Source organism: Rissa tridactyla, chromosome W (assembly GCF_028500815.1).
Source record: "Rissa tridactyla isolate bRisTri1 chromosome W, bRisTri1.patW.cur.20221130, whole genome shotgun sequence".
Lineage (NCBI taxonomy): Eukaryota > Metazoa > Chordata > Aves > Charadriiformes > Laridae > Rissa > Rissa tridactyla.
In genome coordinates, this window is record NC_071496.1 from 2157942 (window position 1) to 2172155 (window position 14214).

The 14214-nt window shown below is 45.5% G+C and overlaps 1 protein-coding gene across 1 annotated transcript in view; it reads right to left on the reverse strand.

The window, feature by feature from the left end:
- LOC128901974 (netrin receptor DCC) overlaps positions 1 to 14214 on the reverse strand; it is a 583836-nt gene that overhangs the window by 204673 nt on the left and 364949 nt on the right. The window contains exon 7 of the mRNA XM_054184191.1: positions 13334 to 13454. Coding sequence (XP_054040166.1) covers positions 13334 to 13454 — 121 coding nt within the window. The remainder of the gene's footprint in view (positions 1 to 13333; positions 13455 to 14214) is intronic.

Below are 14214 nucleotides of genomic sequence, written 5' to 3' on the forward strand. Positions count from 1 at the left end.
TCTCACTACTTTGGTGGATTTTACTTAAATCCATCCCATCTGACCTCCAGCAGAAAATTATCCCAGTGGACCCTGGGCAGACGTTTGTCAAAAAACTCTGCTTTTGACAACGTTTAGGGATGGAGATGTCATAACCTCTCAGGCACAGTGCCCTGAAGCACCATCAACACATGGAAGGCTGGGGTGTTGTGGTACCTGTAGCCCGAGTCCTGGTCCTGCAAGTGGGCTTGGGAGAGCACAGGATGTTCTTGCCTTTCCCACTGGTGCTTAGAACTTTGCAAACTGGGATGCTGTGTCTCCTCGGTCGGCTGTTACAGTACCTAAATTGAAGTCTCCCAGTTCTTTTGGGTTTTCTCCTCTTTATGACCCTCTGATGATTCCCCATGGCTTTCCTCTCCAGTGTCTCTCTGGTCCCTTCAGTGAAGGCCTCAAAACTGGAGACAGGACTCCATCCCAAAGCCGAGCTAACAGCAATCAGAGCAAACTATTTCATTCTTCTTGCCAACCACGCGGCTTCTCACGCTGCAATTCGGCTTTTTCAGACAAAGCTGTTTTAAGAAGGATTCATTTTAATTTATGAGATTTAATTTTTGAGATCCGTACTTTTATCTGGTCACGGATAATAGAAATTATCTAGTTTTTATTATTTCATAGTCTGGCTTGAAAAATGATCGGATTTGATAGTCATACTGCAGCAAAGACTTTGCTTCGTGTAACAGACCCGGGCTCCAGGTCTGCGGGGAAAAATAAGGGGATTTCCCACCTCCACCGGTGTGCGGGGAGATCTCCCGAACACAGCCCTGCTGAGGGCAAACCACGGCCGCTGAAGGGAATCCATAGAATTAAACATCGTCCTAATTAAGCCATTAAATTCGGCAGGTTCCATCTGCCTTTACCTCGGTGTGACAGATAATGTTTTGGCCCACAGTGATTATTTCCCATAAAAGAGAAAATGGAGTCTCACATCACCGGCACAGGGGACGCGGGGTCAGGCTCTCCGTGCCCTACCCGTGCAAACCATGGCGTTAATTGTCCTATTTCTTGTCATAATTACAAAAAGGCACCCAACCTCACAAGATTCTCAGGCTCTTTACCCAATTCCTCTTTCTTTCCAGGGTTAACAGCTGTGACGGATGCTTCCAAGATTCCCCTCCGTTCTTCCACGCCACCGGATCAGCAAAATTTTGCTGTGTTCAACTGAAGTTGCTGCTGTGGATATTTTAACTGACAACAACTGTGAACAGCTGGTGCTACCTGAAGGAGAGATACTAACTTTTGGCAGGGAAAATCCCGCCAACTGTTTCCATAATGAAATTGTTAATATCTCGGAACCACTCAGAAATCCGACGCGCGCTACATTACAAGCAACAGGGGGGAAAAACCCCACCACCAAGAAGCCCAAAGCAAACCCAAACATACAAAGAGGTAAACAAAGGGTATCTAAACTTCCCTTAATCCTGGTTTAAGAAAAAGATAAATGTAAGGATATTAAAAGTCTGCATTCCTTCGAAGCAGAGCAAGGCCCAGCTCTTAACAGCGGTTCTGGTGCTGGGAGGAGATGGATTCATTCCCAGGCAGCGGCTGTAAATCAGGAATACAGCCACCAAAGGTCAACCTGGGTACACCAAAAACCTATATAGGCGGGACAATAATTTAACACCCAGAATAGCTGACGGTACAATAGTTTATCCAGCATTCCTCAGCCGTGAGATGCTCAGGGCTGGTGGGGAGCAAAGGGTCCCTCTCCGTTCCTGAAGATGGGAGGGACACGATGGGGATCCAAATTGGCCCTTGGGGCGGCCCCAGCAGGAAAGGGACCAGGGTCAAGCAAGGGAAATACCGTGGCAGTCATGACACCACGTCCCGGGTCCATTCTGAGAGCTACATCCCCAGATCCGCTTCGCTTTTTATTTCCCAGCAGACCCGTAAATCGCTCGCGTCCCTCCGAAGACATCACTTGGCTACCAGAGATTCCCTTGTGCCAAAGGTAACTGCAAAGCAGTTGGGCTCTACATACAATATTTTGGGGATTTTTACACGGTTCTGCCTACAGAGATGCCACAAGCTGGAGAGAAGCAGAAAGCGTATGGAAAACCCAAGTACGCACCCTCCTCCCTCCATACTTTCTCAACAGATGATGCTACAAAAGGATGGAGAGGACAGAAATAAGTGTATTTTTAATTTGGGACCAAAGCAGAGAGAGGGAAATAATTTTTTCCACAGTTTCTCTTTAGAAAATACTCTTTTAAAAAAAAAAAAAAAAAAACTATTTTCTTGTACATGCTTTACAACCTTTTAGAGCTATCACATGCCCCCACCTTTTTTTTTTTTTTTAAAGAGATTTTTGAAAATTAATTGAAGAGCCAGACAGATGAAATCCTGGAACTTTGCCAACAGATCTTTGAGCAGATCTACGCCGCCGGGAGGACTCGCATCCTCTGAAGCTGTCCTGTGTATAAAGTAGTACAAAATAATTACCTCCTTGCCGAAGTAGGGAACAGGGACGAAGGAATAACATTTTAGCAGGATTTTAGGAAATTCCGTGGTGAAACGTGAGAACTTCTTGAACCTAGCCTAACTAACGTTTCGCTCTGCAGGCAGGAGCCCCATGAATATGAAATGAAAATCAACTGGAAACACCTTTCGCCCCCAAATCCGCAGCAGGATTAGGACACCTCTCCTGGGATTAGAGGTTCAAATCCCATTAGGGAGAAGACAGCGGCACCACACACCGCACGCGACGGCTGCAGATGCGATTCGGGGAAAAAAAAACTAATTACATCAAAGAATTTGCAGAAAGTAGAGCCACGAGAAAGAGAAATCCTTCAAACTCAATGAGAGGAAACTCAAAGAAGAAAAATATTAAACAGGCTGAAGGGATAATATCTCAAACATGAAAATTAAGTGTTTGCTAGCAAAGCGGTGGCCTGAACTGCTGTGCAGTTGTCCTGGCCAGAAGACACGCCGTCAGATTTGACGAGGCCAACGGGACTTTTTCTACCTAATCAAACCTTCAGACCTTTTCCAAATTAACTTCTACCATTGCCAGGAAAATTACAGTAGATACGGAAATGGATCCTGATCTCCGCTCCAGCGGTACCAAGTTGTTGACTTCTGCAAATCTCAAGTTGTGGTCCTGCATCTACGGGTGAAAGTAGACACGTTTGAGGGAACTGGGACCATTAAACAATCATCTTCAAGAGGTTATCCTAAGAGAAATGCTCCGCCTGGCAGCCTGAGCGGGGCACAGCGCTGGCTCACAGCACGGATAACACCGTTCCAGCTAGCCACGCAAGGAAAATTCTGCTTTTTCCTGCCGGAGCACATTTAATTTCGACAGGACCGATTTCAGACTACGTGCTCCAGGATGGTGAACGCTAACTTTTGACAGCTGCTCACCTTGGCCCTCTATTCCTCCGAGAATCGGGGCGTTTTCTGAACAAATAACGGCTTCTCGCTGCTTTCGAGCCACCCCTCCCCAGCCCAATCTTCCACTCCCAGGGCAAGGAATGGCAAGGCGAGAACGCTGCTGAATATAAATAGGAGTAAAGCACATTATAATTACAAATCTGGCTATCCAATGTACAGCTCTAAACCCTGAAATGATAGGCTGACACTGTCATCCCAACCCAGACACCAATTACAATTACATCTAACCGAGGCCACCGAGCCAGACAGGGGACGGGGTGGATGAAAGATGCACCATCTCAGGGATTCTCATCTCTTCAACTTCCAAGAAATAGCATTCCGCAAATTATTAGCAAATCACTCGAGCTAAATAATTAATGTTTAAACAAGGGGCATGAAATTATTCCTAAATGGTGGAGGTGGGGGGGGGAATGGCAGAGAAGGAAGGGATGGAGGAGAGGAAGGGGGAGAATATGGGAAACCTGCCTTTTTTTTTTTTTTTTTTTTTCCTGTCACTCAGATAAGACATTTGCATTCCTGGAAGAAATGTGCTGCTTCCTCCCTTAGGAGCTCGCACAAGGTGATTTTTTTTTTTTTTTATTATTTAGATTTTTAATTTTATTTTCCCCTCCTTATTACTCTCTGATCCCACTAACATAAATTAACATACGAACAGCAAAACTCCTAATAGGCCTGAATTAACATCCGAAACAAAGGGAAGAAAGAAAAAAATCATCATCTTCCTCCCTGAGCCCACGCTCGGCAGTGTCAGAAGGCAGGAGACCTGCTTTGATTTTGACAAGAGACTGTCCGCTCCCAAACTCCAAACCGAGCTGGCGCTGCAAAATCAATCTGCGAGCTCATTACATAAATCCATATTAAACTATTTAAGTCTGTATTTAACACTCAAACAAGGATGGTCAGGGTGAATTAAATGGATTTCATTCCAGGTGGCGAAAAGCCAAAGTTTGCCCCTTCCCCTTCTAATTCTTTCCCGGACCCATCTTTTGCAACACTGAAAAATTACTTTTTGCACCCAAATATGCGTACCCAGGGACGACAAAGCTCCGCATCTTTTATTGTTTGAGCTGCGGGTGCTAACGAAATCAACGTAACATCTAGCAGTTTCCTAAAGAGGTCCACGTGAAAATCAACGTGTTTGGGGCTTCTTTTCCCCTAAATCTTTCCCCTCAGGGAGCGAAGACAGAAAGTTAGTATCACTGACAAATATGCCCGAAGATTAATTTGCTGTTTCCTCATAAACCAAACACATGGAGCTATTTCTTACCCTTTCTTATCGCTGATCAAACGGCAGCTCAGCAAATAGGTTTCTGCTGGGAAGGTGACAAGGTAGCGCACTCCATATAAAAACCCATCAGCGCTCAGGCCTGCAGACAATGCATCTCCTGACCTTATTACTCCTGAACTCTGCGGTGTAACTTCATCTACGCTTCTAAAGGAAACTGGTATGTTTAGGGAAAAAATGAGCACCTGCAAAAGGGGGAAAACAGATGACAGGGAGAGGAGGTAAGTTAAAAATTAAGCGCTCTCTGGCTTGCGAAGCAGCAGGCGAAGTCAGAAGCCAGGGACGGAACACCCAGCTATACGCGGCCAAATGAACGAGGCTAGAAGGACACGAGCCGTACAGAGGTCAACAACTCTTAAATAACTTAAATGCCTTGCCAGCGTCCAGCTACAGAATACAGATCATAGAATCACGGAATCGTTTAGGTCGGGAAAGACCTTTAAGATCATTGAGTCCAACCGTTAATCCAGCACTGCCCAGTCCACCACCAACCCATCTCTCTATTAACACCTCCTGCCTTCTAATGTAGTTATTTTTAGGAGACCTTCGATAAACAGGCAAATACTCTTGAACTCATTCGATCAGCAGGCATCCCAGTGAGTTACTGGGAGGTTTGTGGCAAAACCATTCCCACACCAGGGTCAGAAGAGCAATTTAGGCACTGGCCTGTCTTTCCTTGCTAAGGTTTTTTACCCCCATAATTTTTGCCCAATTCCTTCTGTAGAGGTGATTTAAAGGAAGAACGCACTGGTCTCTCCTTCCTTGTTAAGGCTTTTCTCCATATTTTTCCCCTCATTCCTTCTCTAGAGGTGGTTTAAAGGAAGAAATCTATGCCCGCACAAGCTGCAAAGTCCAGTAGAGCCCCCTAACAACTTACTAGTAAATTACTGAAACTCAGGCCATGGATATTTCCCTGGAAACAAGGGCCGAAAAATCTTGGCCTATGGCCAACTCTCAAGAGCCTACACCTCTGTTCAAGAACGACCATGGCTTCCCGAAAACATGAACTGTCACCTCTCCTGACAGTAAATCCCCCCCCACCAGTGCCGCGGGAGTCACGGCTGGTCTCCTTGCAGGAGCTGCAGCCTGGAGCCTCCCGCAGTTCTCATTTGATGTCTTCTTTTCCCACATTCGCAGGATTGGCTACCACTGATTGAGTGCATTAACACATCTAAGGTTGCTTTTAAACTAAACTGCTTTAAATTTTTGTGATACCTTCAAAATAAAGAAACGAAAAGGCTATCACATCTTCAGAGTCTACTCAAGTAACCTGTAACCTTGGCTGAATTTCTTTCCTACCGCCCAAATATTGAAAATTCTGCCTGCGCTGTGGTTTCACTCAGTTGGGAGAAAGCAGAGTGACTCCAGCATCAAAACTCATCTCCTGAGCTTCACTGAAGACTGTGGTGGGGTAGAAACCCAGCCACCAGATTTTTAAACCATTATGGCTCTTAGAAAACAAAGCTGCCAATTTTTATATCAGCATTTTAAGACAACATCAAGCATCTCTAACTGCACCTTTCCAGAATCCAAAGTTTCCTGATCAACATTTGCAGCAATGTTCACTAGATCAATGGATGCAGAACCAGACATGATCTCAAGAACCCAACTAATCCACTCCTACACCCCACGGCTGGATTAAAAATACCCCTAGCAGATGTTTACCCAACTTCTTCTTAAAGACGTGCGAAGATGGAAGCTCCAAAAATATTCCAAGACAACCCCTTGCAGTGGGTCTATCTAGAGGTGCCTCCTAAGCACCTCTCCTGGTTTTAGGGATGGTCTTTATATACCAACTTTTCTTTTTAACTAAAAAAATATTCCGCTGATTTTGTATTTTTGCATACATCTGTTATAAATCCCCAGTAAGGTGCCATAATATTATGGCAAAGACCACCATAAGAGCATAAAACCAGAATTTATTCTTACTATTATCATGATTATTACTGCTTATGCAAGGCAATAAATGTGAGCAGCTTACCAGTCGTGCATACCAAAATAAGGACGTTAAATCTCTTGTTTCAACACAAAAAATCCTGACGCTCTGGTCCAGGAGGTTATTTTTCTCCCCATCCCTGGACGTCAGGCGCCTTTACCACTTTTTGCTGCCAGAGATGGTTTGCACCCAGGTCTCATCCCGCCTTGGGATGTGTCAGGGGAAACTCTCCCACAGCTAGAAGCAGGTTTGAGGTGCTGAGTCTGCTCAGACGGTGCTGGAGAACCGCGTGCGATGGAGGGTGACACCGCACACCATCTCCTGTCCCTCCGTGGGAGCAGCACCCCAGAGCCACGTGCGAGTTTTCTAGCCAAGAGCCACCTGGCAACGTCCAAACCAGAGGCAGCTGGCAAACCAGCGGCTCGGAGGTGTGAAGGGTCCCTGGTCCAGCGCAGGAACTTACCCCCACGCTCTTTTATTTAAAAGAAGTCCATATGGTCAGTATAACTCGAACCACATCCCTAAATAAGCCTTAAAAAATATATATATATATTTCCACAACCCGGTAGCGTAACAAATTCTCTGCATTGGAGGAAATAAATAAATAAATAAATAAATAATACATATATATTCTACTCTGAAATTTATGAGTGGGATCCTGAAATAGTCTCTCACTTCTTTCTCCTGCTCTGTCTCTGCCTACACGATGGGAAGTAGCTCTGTGAAATTCGCTATTTCTAATTCAGGGCATAAGGAGCAAACTAAAGAAACCGCACGTTCCAGCCTCCTCTGCAAAGGCAACTTTGGCAGCATTAGCAAAAAGATACATCTGCCCAACCTCTTCTTAAAATTTCCAGTAAAGAGCATTCCTTATCGCTACTTTTTCCCTGTTTTACCTATCGTTAAAATAAACCCCCTGGTTTTCCCGATATTTGAAATTGTGGGGTTTATTTCAGATTTTATTAAGGCTAACCATAAGCAAGATTAACGCCCACGGTTCGCCCTTCCAACAGGCTTGCAGGGACTACAAATCGGAAGTTTTAACACCAATATGAGCTCAGTTTCTTAGCAGAGAGATGGATTTTATTTTGTGGTTGCTTTTTTAGTGGGGAAGTAATTATAAATAATACTACACTATAATTAATATGCAATAAGGAATAAGCAATACGCAATAAGTAACAGAATAAGTAATTATAGATAATACTTATGATAATAAATGGAGGGGAAACGGTGCCTCACAGAATGTTTTTGTAACAGGAATTCAGGGAGAAATGAAAATTGAGTCAAACACTGTTTCTTTGGCAAGGAAAAGTAATTCACAGGTTTCCCAATCTAAGTCTTATCATACAGAAATAAGTCTTTGCAAAGATCTCGCGCATGCAAAAACGTTAAATCTGCTCGCTGCTAAGCTGAAAAATCTAACACGAGAAAGAGCTAGGCAACTTTTAAGAAGAGGAATTAAAAAGAAAGAAAAAGTAGGTGACAAAAATGACCAAGTGAACGGCCCAGAAAGCCGAGCCTGAGCAGCGAGGCTCCGACTGAAACACCTGTTCGACAGCGACCAGTCATCAAGGACCAGGCCACCCACAAGCTTCAGCTCTCTGCCCTCTGCCCTGTCTCCCTGAAACATCCACCTTCGGACATCCTCAATCGTCTGGAGACCATCCGTGGATGGACACACAATCCCTTCTTCAAATAATTCTGGCGCTATGTCATAGAATCGTCGAGGTTGGAAGGGACCTTTCAGATCATCGAGTCCAACCACCAACCCAACGCTGCCAAAGCCACCACTAACCCACATCCCTCAGCACCACGTCTGCCCGGCTTTTGAATACCTCCAGGGATGGCGACTCCACCACTGCCCTGGGCAGCCTCTTCCAATGCTTGACAACCCTTTCCGTGAAGAAATTTGTCCTAATATCAATCCTAAACCTCCCCTGGGGCAATTTGAGGCCGTTTCCTCTTGTCCTATCCCTCATTACTCCTCCTTGCGTGGCAGCACAAAGAGCCCAGGCACTGGTTAGCTGTGCCGCGTAAGACGTTGTCGTCTTTGTTGCTCGTTTGCCAAATTACCTACTGCTTATAATGCCAAGAGCGAAGACTGATTTACAGCACTTTCACCAGTCTCTGGGAGAGGGCATCTCCCCAAGCCAAAGATTTGTCAAGCCAGGAATTTATTGCAGGAACATCGCTAATAATTATCCTACCGTATACACAAGTTGGTTATTTCAAGGCTGTCTGTATCTGATCTTTCACCTGCTAGAATAAAACAATCCCTCCGCGCATCCTGTGAATATCTGAAGGATGGATCCGTGAGAAGCCACCGGCACAAAGCAACTAACTGTCTGGGAGCTCTTTATAGGAAGATTTTCCTCTGGGATGCTCTCCTCATCTGAAGGTATGCATGTCCATCACTCACCACCACGCTGTTCTCCAGACATTTCCTCGGTGTGCAAATAACAGGTTTTATACGGCCATAAAAATAAGACAAGTCAGCGGAGATCTCTTTCATCTGCTTTTTCTCGCTGTGAATTTGTTTTCCAGTACATGTAACCACAAGTACATACTGTAGGCTTTATTTCTGGTAACTACTCAATGTGATCACACACTCCCATAGAGCGTGTAAAGTCCATCGCGCTTTAGCGGAGTCAGGGAGCAGAAACAGAGGGAGCCAAGCAGCAAAGTGGCCTGAGAAACGCAGAGTACGTGAATTGGAGATGATGAGAGACTTGAAATCCTTAAATCTGGTTCATTTATTGCTTTGTTTTTCACAGAAATAAGAAGCGTTTAAAGCTGTGGTTTTTTCTCTTGTTATAAACTGGCGAGCAATCTCTCCCTGAGAGGGGAACATTAAGGTTGTTAATGGGAAAGAAAGGAGAAAGAAGAAGAAACAATCCCAAGCGCCTTTTCCCCAAGGGTGCCGGAATCCACAAATGTACTTTGATTTATTGACTAACGCGTGCCTTGCAGACCATCCACCACCGCTTATTTGCCTCTAGTTCATAATGCACCGTTAAGTACCGTCCCTCTCCCGTCATAATCCCAGCTAAATAGGACAGAAATTTTATACTTCTCAGGGAGCTCGTTGGCTTTTTATAGTCCAAGCAACACGTATCGAAATAATTTTGAGCATCCAATGGCCGCATCTGGAACACTAAAAGTGGAAGCTATTACCTGAGGGAGCTCGCAGCCCGTTTGGCTTTCCCTTCTCATTTTGGTACTGTCTAATTCCAAATTAGCATCGCAGCCTTTACAAGGGGTATATCTGGTCTCAACCTGAGCTCATTTATACTTGCTTCAACGCCAACTTACGCGCTGCTACATCAGGTTCTACAGTCAGTGGTGGTCAGCAACGGATGTCAATCTACACGTCCGCATACGAACAACATAGTAGGAGGAATCGGACGGATTATAGCTTTCTATCTGAATAAAGCTTTCAAAACCCCCCAACAGAACATACACAACTTTTTTTTACCCCACTGGATGGCTCAAATTAGCTGCAATAAAAGCAAAAACTATCTATAGTCTCACAAATCACCAGAAAAAATAAAAAAACATATTATTTTACCCTGATGTTAAGTTTGGGGTAGAAATCACTGCTAGGAGAAAATCGTTATTCATTTAATAGATGGTTTATTTGATCCTGGCTTTCAGAAAAAAGCCGCTCAGAGAAGCCTTCAGTATGTCTCTGTTCATGTTCCTCCACCGTTAATGGCTCCAGAAAGGGATAACAGCTATTAATGAATATATGGAAACTTCACCGGGCTCTCATAAAACACGCCGACAGCAAGCGTGGGCTCTGCTGGGCGGCTGCCAGCCCTGGGAAGGGGGTAGCCCCCACCAGAGCCCCCTGGCCAGACCCCGGCTACTTGGTGGTGCCACGTGGAGCTCAAGCTGAGCACCCGACACGTGCTGAGCGTGGCCCAACACAATTCAAAGCAGAAGGGGGTTACGTTCCTCCCGCCACGGCCAGCCCCACCGCTTCATTTGTATTTCTAACTGGCTTCTCCACCATCTGTGCAGGCCGGCCCTCCCTTCATCTCCGAGGAATTGGAGCGGCATTGTTTGAAGATCTGATTAAATAGCCAGAAAAAAAGGAATCCATCACTTAAAAAGGGAAATGGAGACAGTTTACAATGGCGTCCCGTAGCTCTTTAGGATTTTCTTTTCATTTTCTTCTATTTTAATTTTAATCCGGTGCCAAACATAACAAACACCGACACAGAGCGTGAAATCCACTGACAGCGTTTCACTTGCGATGGCTAGCTGGGAGCAGCAATGAGTTATCCCGTTTCCCCACGGATGATCCGAGCATCAGATTAAAACCCCACTCCAGCAGGAGACGGCCTGGTTCCTTCAGAGCTTCACGCATGAAAATACAACCCAAGCACATGAGCTGAATGGAGATTCAGCTTAAAAGAAAGCGGAAAGAAAACAAAACGTAACGGCAAAACAACTGTGTATCTCCCCACGGTGAGATCTGAAGTGGAGGAGGTTGGTTCGGAGCAGGATGATGTCCCTCTCGTCCCAGCCGACCTTCCTCCATACCACACAGACATTCTTTTCTGTCAGTGAAATCTAGTTTTTAAGCGTCTTTTCATTTTCACATTCGTCCCCAAGGGAAGATAACCTCCATCCTCACCTCTGGTGACTGCACAGAGGGAAACCCTCAGCTGGCAAGATCCAGGCTGGAAGGCACGCACCAAAGTGGGAACCCAAATAAATACCTGCCTCTTGATCCCGACACCCACCCGTCGACCTCAGTTCGTTAATTAGTCCTGGGCAAGGAGGGTGCCCAGGCTGGAGGGTCCCGCTAGCAGGAGGAGGACAATCGTAACGACTCTATGGACGTTCCATCTCCCGCTGCCTAGTCTCATGGCTGCAAAGCGTCTGCGGCACGAGTGTCTAGAGAGAGGGGCCGAGAGGTGCCTGACAATTCCCCAGTTGCTACTGGAGCTGCTTTCAGGCAGTGGACGTGAAAGAAAGAGGCTTATAAAGGAGATGCTGAATCACCAGGGAGAAGGACTAAGAGGGAGGTGAGCTTCAAAGATGTGCAAAATCCTTGTTCAGCCACAGATATGGGACCAAGGCAGCAAACGGAGGGAGAAACCTCAGCCCTGTTCCCATTTTCATTTGCCTTAACTAATTGCTTGGAGGGGACTTTGCAAACTGGGGAAACATGGCTTTCCCTGGTGCTTACTCCTCACTTTTGTCTACCAGATGATCTCAGCTATGGCCACAAGGTACCGCCATCCTCCCTCTGTGCTCCTGGAACCACTCTGGATAATAGCGCTCGTAACACAACAGCTTACAGGATGAACTTTCATGGATCTCAGCAAACATTCCTGCTCAGTGTTGAGACGGGAGTCCTTAAGAGTGAGACTACTGCAGCTCAGAAGAACCTGGACCACGGCCATTCTTATTTCTGTACTTCCAGAAGACCAGATTTTCGGCAAAGCTTTAAGAACTTCACACTGATGCTGTGTGGAAACTTTTCAAAGGATTTCCCAAAGAAATTCTATAGTTGAAGCAGGTTAATTGATCTCAGTAGGGCTGTCTCAACCGAGTATTTGTGGGATACCAAGATTCTGCTCTTCCCAGTCCAAATCGGAGAACGAACAACACTTCAGCACGTTCTCTTGTTCTCAGCTTACAATGAGAAGTAGCACGTGTAACCTACAGCCCAGTGCAGGTCATTAATCATTTACAACCCAGAAACTTTGAAAGGCTTTTATCCATGTTTTACATATCATCAAGCCCAAGATGAAGACATCTTTCTGTTACTTAAAAACCCGTAAAGCAGCAAATCCTTACGCTGCTGCACAGAGCAGTCACAGAGTCACTGAATGGTTTGGGTTGGAAGGGACCTTAAAGGCCACCCAGTGCCACCCCCCTGCCCTGGGCAGGGACACCTCCCACCAGCCCAGGTTGCTCCAAGCCCCGTCCAACCTGGCCTTGAACCCCTCCAGGGATGGGGCAGCCACAGCTTCTCTGGGCCTCCTGGGCCAGGGGCTCACCGCCCTCACAGCAAACAATTTCTTCCTCACATCTCATCTCAATCTCCCCTCCTCCAGTTGAAAGCCATTATGCTTTGTCCTATACCTACATGCCCTTGTGAAACGTCCCTCTCCAGCTTTCTTCTAGGCCACCTATGAATTTCAGAGCAACAAAATAAAGTATTCATCCTTCCCGCGCATAGACACAAACCTTCCGATCTCAATGGCTGGCTGCACTCCACATCCCACTGACGAACTGTTCTTTCTCTTACCTTTTTCTTCTCTTGCCCTTTCCCTGAGCCAAACATTCCACAACAGCTTAATACAGAACCACATACAATATAATTCTCTATTACTTATGGACTACTTTATTGCACCACCTCACCCATTTGTGATCACCTTCTCGTATTTCAGCAGGATAAAGCCCACCAATAGACGGTGAGACACTGCCGTTGGCTTCTCCTGCAGGTTTAGCCGGCCTCGAGTCATTTCTAGGACAAGGCCAGTATTTGTAATTGCCCCAGTAAACAAAATGCCTCCAACTATCCAACAGCCTGGACACGCTTTTAACTACAGCCAGCCAGCTGGATAAGTAAGAGGGAGTAAAGAATAGTAGCTGCTCATTTGGGATTTTTATGTTAATAGCATTAATTACATCTACAATTCTGTACGTCCTTTGCATCTTACCAGGCTCCGGGATGATTAGCTGTGCACTGGCCTGTGCGTTTCCAGCTTCATTTTCAGCTACACACTGATAAAAACCTTCATCTGACTTTACCAAGCCCAGAATCCGTAAGTTGCTGCCACCCTAGAGAGACAGCAGAAAGAAAAAGAAAGGAAGTGGAGAGAATTAATTAGAAAAACACCATCCAAAGTGAATGCGGATTAGAAAACCTTTCCAGAACAGTTATTCTGTGAAAGGGGGTACTGTGTATGTACTCTCGGCTCCAGCGCAAATAGCCCTGGTCCTTAGAGGGCTGTAACCATAAGCACTTTCATCAGGAATCTCTTGACACTTTGTGGTCTTTGCATTTTGTTTGATGGTGCCTCCGGCCCATGGGCGAACTCCCTTCCTTGCAGAGTCCATCCCACACCCTTCTCAAGAACTAAGCTCCCAATTCCAGCCCTCACTCCAGTAGCGCTTTCAATTTTGTCTTGGCTCTTTGCTGCAGGGAAGATTTAAAATAACTTTCAACTCTGCCTCGTTGAAAAAATACTGTTGTGAAGGTCAAACCCTCCTTATGGCTCCAGGCCTGGAGATCCTTAAGAAAAGGTCACCCTACGCCCACTTCACTTGAAACAGATTTAACTTTACGTTTCCTTCAGCACAAGCAGCAACCAATTAAATTGGGTAAAATATCTCAAGTGAGGGATACGCTGAAATACACCTTCCATAAACTATTAAGTTAAATAATTTTCCACCCCTAAAGCATCACAGCAATAGAGCTGTCTTTTCTTTGGACAGCTTCTGGCTGCTTCTAAGAAGCACTGATGTATTAAAAAAAAAAAAAAAAAAGACTGAATTTGCTATTACATATAGCAAAGTAAGTGTATGCTGTATGAAAACC